Source organism: Oncorhynchus nerka, linkage group LG11 (assembly GCF_034236695.1).
Source record: "Oncorhynchus nerka isolate Pitt River linkage group LG11, Oner_Uvic_2.0, whole genome shotgun sequence".
Taxonomy (NCBI): domain Eukaryota; kingdom Metazoa; phylum Chordata; class Actinopteri; order Salmoniformes; family Salmonidae; genus Oncorhynchus; species Oncorhynchus nerka.
Window position 1 is genome coordinate 26,909,601 of NC_088406.1, and position 8,084 is coordinate 26,917,684.

The 8,084-nt window shown below is 42.3% G+C and overlaps 1 protein-coding gene across 1 annotated transcript in view; it reads right to left on the minus strand.

The window, feature by feature from the left end:
* Positions 1-7,617, minus strand: part of LOC115136628 (retinal guanylyl cyclase 2-like) — a 31,073-nt gene extending 23,456 nt beyond the window's left edge. The window contains exons 1-2 of the mRNA XM_029672196.1: positions 7,043-7,617; positions 6,023-6,844 (exon numbers count right to left, since the gene is read on the minus strand). Coding sequence (XP_029528056.1) covers positions 6,023-6,767 — 745 coding nt within the window. The 5' untranslated portion in view covers positions 6,768-6,844; positions 7,043-7,617. The remainder of the gene's footprint in view (positions 1-6,022; positions 6,845-7,042) is intronic.
* Positions 7,618-8,084: the final 467 nt, after the last annotated feature.

The following is an 8,084-nucleotide window of genomic DNA, read 5'->3' on the forward strand; positions in this document are numbered from 1 at the left end:
TCACCCCGAGAACATCATCCCCACAGTGAAGCATGGTGGTTGTAGCATCATGCTGTGGGAATGTTTTTCATCGGCAGGGACCAGTCAGGGAGGGTATCAATTCTGAAACTGGTCAGAATTGAAGGAATGATGGATGGCGCTAAATACTGGGAATTTCTTGAGGAAAACCTGTTTCAATCTTTCAGAGATTTGAGACTGGGATGGAGGTTCACCTTCCAGCAGGACAATGACATTAAGCATACGGCTAAAGAAACACTCGAGTGGTTTAAGGGGAAACATTCAAATGTCTTGGAAGGGCCTAGTCAAAGCCTAAACCTCAATCCAATTGAGAATCTGTGGTATGACTTAAATATTGCTGTACACCAGCATAACCCATTCAACTTGAAAGAGCTGGAACAGTTTTGCCTTGAAGAATGGGCAAAAATCCCAGTGGTTAGATGTGCCAAACTTATAGAGACGTACCCCAAGAGACTTGCAGCTGTAATTTCTGCAAAAGGTGGCTCTACAAAGTATTGACTTTGTTGGGGTGAATAGTTATGCACGTTCAAGTTGTTTTGTCTTATTTCTTGTTTGTTTCACAAAAAAAAATAATTTGCATCTTCAAAGTAGTAGGCATGTTGTTTAAATCAAATGATACAAACCCCCAAAAATCTATTTTAATTTGTGGTTGTAAGTCAACAAAATAGGAAAAATGCCAAGGGGGATGAATATTTTCGCAAGCCACTGTACAACTGTTGTACCCCATCAGAACCCAAAATATAAGCTTGTTGTTTCATGCAGACCACCATAGTCCCTGTGCCCAAGAACACCAAAATAACCTGCCTAAATGACTACCGACCCGTAGCACTCACGTCTGTAGCCATGAAGTGCATTGAAAGGCTGGTCATGGCTCACATCAACACCATTCTCCCAGAAACCCTAGACCCACTCCAATTTGCATACCGCACCAACAGATCCACAGATGACACAATCGCTATTGCACTCCACACTGCCCTTTCCCACCTGGACAAAAGGAACGCCTACTTGAGAATGGTATTCATTGACTACAGCTAGCGTTCAACACCATAGTGCCCTCAAAGCTCGTCACTAAGCTAAGGACTCTGGGACGAAACACTTCCCTCTACAACTGGATCCTGGACTTCCTGACGGGCCGCTCCCAAGTGGTAAAGGTATGTAACAGCACATCTGCCAAGCAGATCCTCAACACAGGGGCCCATCAGGGGTGCGTGCTCAGTCCCCTCCTGTACTCCCTGTTCACCCATGACTGCATGGCCAAGCACAACTCCAACACCAACATTAAGTTTGCCGATGACACAACAGTGGTCTGATCACTGACAACAATGAGACAGCCTACAGGGAGAAGGTCAGAGACCTGGCAGTGTGGTGCCAGGACAACAACCTCTCCCTCAACGTGATCAAGATTAAGGAGATGATTGTGGACTACAGGAAAAGGAGGGCCGAGCACGCCCCCATTCTCATCAATGGGGCTGTAGTGGAGCAGGTTGAGAGCTTCAAGTTCCTTGGTGTTCACATCACCAACGAACTGTCATGGTCCAAACACACCAAGACAGTTGTGAAGAGAGCACGACAACATCTATTCCCCCTCAGGAGACTGAAAAGATTTGGCATGGGTCCTCAGATCCTCAAAAGGTTCTACAGCTGCACCATCGAGAGCATCCTGACTGGTTGCATCACTGCCTGGTATGGCAACTGCTCGGCCTCCGACCGCAAGGCACTACAGAGGGTAGTGCGTACGGCCCAGTACATCACTGGGGCCAAGCTTCCTGCAATCCAGGACCTCTATACCAGGTGGTGTCAGAGGAAGGAACTAAAAGTTGCCAAAGACTCCAGCCACCCTAGTCATAGACTGTTCTCCCTGCTACGCATGGCAAGCGGTACCGGAGCGACAAGTCTAGGTCCAAAAGGCTTCTTAACAGTTTCTACCTCCAAGCCATAAGACTCCTGAATGGCTAACCATTACGTTGCTGTTAATCTCTGTTTATTATCTATGCATAGTCACTTTACCTCTACCTACAGATACATATTACCTCAATTACCTCAATTAACCGGTGCCCCCGCACATTGACTCTGTATCGGTACCCCCTGTATATAGTCTCGCTACTGTTATTTTATTGTTAGTCTTTAATGATTAGTTATTTTAAATGTTCTTATTTTTTATTTTTTTTATTTATTTATTGTTTACTTCAGTTTATTTAGTAAATACTTTCTTAACACTTGTTTTTTCTTAAACCTGCATTGTTAGTGAGGGGCTTGTAAGTAAGCATTTCACTGTAAGGTACACCTGTTTTATTCGACGCATGTGACAAATGACATTTTATCTGATTTGTTGTCAGTGGCGACCTGTCATTCATGCCTGTTTTTAGCCCCACCTGTTGTTTATTGATTTATTTTTTGTGTGTGTTTTACATGTTATTTAATTTGTGTCACATACAGTATCAGTTTGAAAACAATGTAAAAACACATTTATTGATTGAATAAAGCTGCATACGAACATGGTCTCTTTCTTGCTTTATTTAGTAAGGCAGCTCCAAAAAGCAGGTGTTTCAGCCCAGCTCAGTGCTTTCTGTGGTGGAGGGGCAGCCAGCGGAAAATACAGAGCGTTGGCATTGTTAATCTTCTCTAATTGCGCCGTGATTGGCTCAGGATTCTGTCACTCATGGGGGGACACAACGTCTCTGCAGAATCTACAGGGAGAGCTAGCCAGTTCAAGCCCCATTGGGTGCTAGCATAGATTTACACTAGAAGTGCCCATCCAGCATGACTTCTGCCACATTGAAAACATCTGAAAACTCGAAACTCTGAAATCAGTGAGTTCAAGACAACTGGGGACTTGGAAAAAAACTAGCTCCAACTGGGAAAATATGCTTTGAACGGACAACCAACTCGGAATTGCAAGTCGGGAACTCTGGCCTCTTTCTAGAGCTCTGACCTGAAGATCACTTACATCATAATTCGACCTTGTTTTTTCAGAGTTCCAGGTGTCTTGAAAGCACCACAAATCCAAAGAATGTCAGACTTTGATAACAAAGTTTGAAGACAAAATTTGCCAGCAAGAAATATCACCACGCCATCTTCCTATTTAAGTGAGCACAGCGCAACAACTGTGAGTTCAAAAATGTCTTGTATGCTGCTGCATAAATTATGTGATATTGGGGGATGTTTTTCAGCGGCAGGGACTGGGAGACTAGTCAGGATCGAGGGAAAGATAAACAGAGCAAAGAACAGAGAGATCCTTGATGAAAACCTGCTCCAGAGCGCTCAGGACCTCAGACTGGGGAGAAGGTTCACCTTCCAATAGGACAACGACCCTAAGCACACAGCCAAGACAACACACGAGTGCCTTTGGGACAGGTCTCTGAATGTCATCGGACTTGAACCCGATCTAACATCTCTGGAGAGACCTGAAAATAGCTGTGTAGCGATGCTCCTTATCCAACCTGACAGAGCTTGAGAGGATCAGCAGTGAATACAGGTGTGCCAAGCTTGTAGCGTCATACCCAAGAAGACTCAAGGCTGTAACTGCTGCCAAAGGTGCTTCAACAAAGTACTGAGTAAAGTGTCTGAATACTTACGTACATGTGATTTGTTTTTTATTTAATAAAATGTGCAAAATATTCAAAAAAATGTGCTTTGTCATTATGCTGTAAATGTAATCCCTTTTAGAATTTTTTATATAACCTTTATTTAACCAGGCAAGTCAGTTAAGAACAATGACGGCCTAGGAACAGTGGGTTAACTGCCTGTTCAGGGGCAGAACGACACATCTGTACCTTGTCAGCTCTGTCAGCTCGGGGGTTTGAACTCGCAACCTTCCGGTTAAGCCTGTAACATAACATAACAAAATGTGGAAAAAGGGGTCTGAATCCTTCCCGAATGCACTGTACTGTATTACACTAATACTAAGTGACTGTTGTGTAGTAAGCTGTTAGTAACCCATGTGCCTATTTTGATCCCTTTCCCCCTCAGAATTTAGCCTACTGTTCTTACTTGGTGGTGCACATGTAGCCGGTAATCTGTTTTTGAGAAATGTAATTGAATACTGTAAGAGCTTTCATTTTTCTGCTTATACGCCCTCTATTTATCCTACAGTTCTGACTTGGTGTACAGAGAGAATAGTGTAAGAACGGCCCATGTTCTGAATTCTGTCGCTGTACATTTCAAAAGTGCTGAACAAAGTTATATTGACTAGTCCATCTTAGCTCACTCATTAATGTCTTAATCGAAATTATGGATTGCCTCTTATGCCCTCATCGTTCCCTTATGCCCTAGTTTGTACATCTCAATTGTTATAGGCCTATTGCTTATATACCTTGTTCATCAATTTAGGCAATGTTGGAATGATTTCATTGTTTAGCTTACTTTATGTATTATAATTAGCTCATGTGCTTTTCTTGAGGAGATACTATATAATGTTGTTGGGTCTGTAACCATGTTTGCCAGTGACATTCTCACCGATCAAATATTTGTTATAAACAGTAACAGACCCATGTAATTCCAGTTGATATTGCAAGGGTTGTTTTGTTTGCGCAACATGCTGTGATACAACCTGGTTCAAGATAGTAACACACAATGGGAAACCACACACTGAGTAAAGGAATAACAACATGAATTAATTCCATAAATAAAGTAAACACTCAACAATAATCAGATGAGGCATGGAGATCAGTAAATTAGGTCTCAACTGCCAAAGACACAACGAAACAACCAAAGGTATGCATGGAGAGAGGAATCTCTTGCTGAACGGGGAAACAATGGCTTTATGCCACAGCTGAGCTTTCACAGGTGTGCAGCAGTGACAACCCTCCCATCTCACACACCTCTCCTACGCTGCACCAAACAGCCCACTGAATACCTCTTTCAATACTAGATTGGAGGGAGAGGGGTGGTGTGTGTCTGTGTGTGTGTGTGTGTGTGTGTGTGTGTGTGTGTGTGTGTGTGTGTGTGTGTGTGTGTGTGTGTGTGTGTGTGTGTGTGTGTGTGTGTGTGTGTGTGTGTGTGTGTGTGTGTGTGTGTGTGTGTGTGTGTGTGTGTGTGTGTGTGCGGTGACTTAAAGCAGAGTAAAGTTAAGGCCTCAACATCTTGTTGAATTTATCTGAAATAACATCTTAATTTTTGTTGGTGTCCAACTTGAAAGTGCTGAACAAATAGGCCTAGCTCAGCTTGTTGCTTGCACTTGCTTATACTTAGAGTTAAGTATTAATGATATAAGAACAAACATTATGAATTTACTGAACATAAATGTAATAATTTTCGTGTATGGTTCAAAAGTCTAAACTCATTTTGGAGTTTGTTATTATTGAAGGAGAATGTGGTTCTTATCGACTTACACAAATCCACAAGGAGTCAATCGTAACCACATTTGTTTAAGCAAGTCAGCCATATCAGCTATGGTTTTTAAAAGGCAGTAAATAATAAGGCTCCACTGATAGCCATGTGTGGCAGTGGTAAGGATTCACTGCATAGTGCTGAAAGGAAAGCTCTGCTGGTGGGACAGCTTTATGTAGGCCATAACCGTTTTTGGGCACCTTGGTCACCGTTATAATGCAATTAATGTATTGTTTAGTGTTGTGTAGTGGCTTTGCTGGCATGCATAAAAAAGTTTGCCCCACCAAGATTTACATGATAAAATCACCACTGATTTTAAAAGTAAACAAACACTTTATAAGTAAACAAACCCTTTATAGCCTCAAAACATGGTTAAAACTATAAAGTTGATATCATGGATGGTTAGTACTTATATCCATTGCTCTTTCTATGAATTTGAGAGTGGTTACATTTCTCCAGCCCCATCCCTCAGTGATTTGTTATTGTTTCAACTGTGGATTACCCCTTTAAACTGATCAGGCTCAGATGTTCTGTTGCCTAGTTAAATCAAATAAAAATCAAAAGCAGTCTTGTGAGGCTTGATAGCATAGCCTGCACTTATTTCACTCGTATCTTTTCAGTAAACAAAACATAATATAACAAAATAGAAGGTAAATATGTTCTTAAAAACACTTGCCTTTGATCTCTCCAGCAGCCTGGATTCTGCTCAGTGTGCTTTCCATCTCCGTCTCGTTCATTCCCACCGACGCTACTATGCCAACGGGAAGTCCCTGGCTCCGCAGGGAGTTGGCCACTTTACCGGCGGTGTCCATCCAGATATCCTCATTGGAAGACACGATGCCGATGTTGGCCCAGCTGAAATGCTTCAACACCGTGAACAACACCCGTGTGGGTGACGGCAGTGTCCGTGCGAAGGTTGGGTAGCTCTTGATTCGATCCAATTCATAGTTAATACATGCCCAGGAAAAGATAGCTTTATCCCAGTTTTTGCCCAAAAGTGAGGCTGCGTCACAGTATCCTGGATTCGTGGGTCCGACGAAACCGTCCACCATCTTCTCGTAGTACACAAATGTTGTCAATGCTTTAGACGTTTCACATGCTTCTTGCAGGATCACAAAGTCCAATTTGCTTCCCAAATCTAAACTGAAATCCTCGTTTATTCTGCCCACGGCCAGTTTAGCGGCCAGCGCAGGTAGGGCCTTGGAGTAGACCGGGTCGCAGTTCCAGGGCCCAAGGACCCCAACTTTGAAGATTAAACACTGGACACAGCATGGAAACGTCAAAACCCCGAGCAGGACCCATAGCAGAAAGTTATAGAATGGCAGAGTTGCAAGGCTGTGTCTGCTCTTGAAGATGGGGCCATAGGGATAGTTGGATAAGTCCCATAGCACACCTCTAACATTTAGAGGAATATGTTGCATTATCCTGCTGGAGTATCCGTATTGGTGAGCTGGGATCTGATCCTACATCAAAGCATTATACACCAAACCAAAAACATCTGCAAAAAAAGATTAGGTTAGCCTATTCATTTTAACATAATTTATAATAAGGGTTAGGCTACTTCAAAGTTTTATAAACTGCATAAAGTTAACACAAGGTAGGCTATGTGAGAGTGAGATCACTGTATTTGATAGCATGTTATCTCAAAGAGACACTCTTGAATAGCATAGCTTTAATCATAATATGTTGCACTTACCATTGGCTTTCTTGGCCCTTTTTGAAAGCTGTGAAGTTTTTTTTGCAGTAATCCTCACCTCACCATTCCAGCTTTCTCTATATTTTCACTCATGTGAAATGTCATACCGTTGCCCAGTTGAAGCCACAACACCTCATTATCTTTCTGGTCTCTACCATAAAGTGAGGCAGAGGCAGGAGCCTCAGGAGCGCCGTTGTCTGTCAACTTTAGCACCCTGGAGAGATCCTTACATGCTGTTGTTGGCGCTTGAAGAGGCTAGCGCACCTTACACAGGTCTGCTCCACCACACACAAGTAACATTTTTCTCACCTTATAATGTTAGCTCATTAGAATCAAACAGACTAACATTATGTATCCGTGTAAAGTATCCTTCTTGACAAGCAAAGGTTACCTGATGCTCAACAGGTTGCAGAAACGTAGACTACAAAAGCATGCAAAATAAAGCGATATTTTCTTCAATGTAAAACTTATTTATATTCAATGTCTAATGAATATATATTATAAATTATAGCAGGCCAAGATCAACCACGCCAATTCAGTCAAAGCCCTTTCAAAGTGACCTGTAGGCAAAACGGGTGCTGCACACGGACCTAATCCATATTCGGTAAGGCACACTATAAGAGGATTGTCAATGCACGTTGGAGTCTCAGAAACCCTCGCACAACGCCTTGTCAAGATAGTAGCCTAGGCCTATATTCTGCAGAAAATGACATTTGAATTTAAATAGAGGGCTCTAAAGAAATATAATTATACATTTTATATTTGGCACTAATAACAGTGATGAAGATGAAAAACAAAGTATTTTATCTAGGGTCACATAACTTATTTATTTCCTTTGCCATGGAGACAGCTTGTTGCATGAACACTATGCACCGAACAATAATTGGTCTGATGCGTTTATGTGACAATGATAGGCCCCCCATTTAAGTTGAATTTGCTCTTAGGTGTAGAGGGAATAATTAACGTTAACGAAGGGTTTTCCCTGCGCGTGTATCCCCTGAGCTCCTCAATATTTGCCTGTGTCAGTCATTTCAGCTGTTTT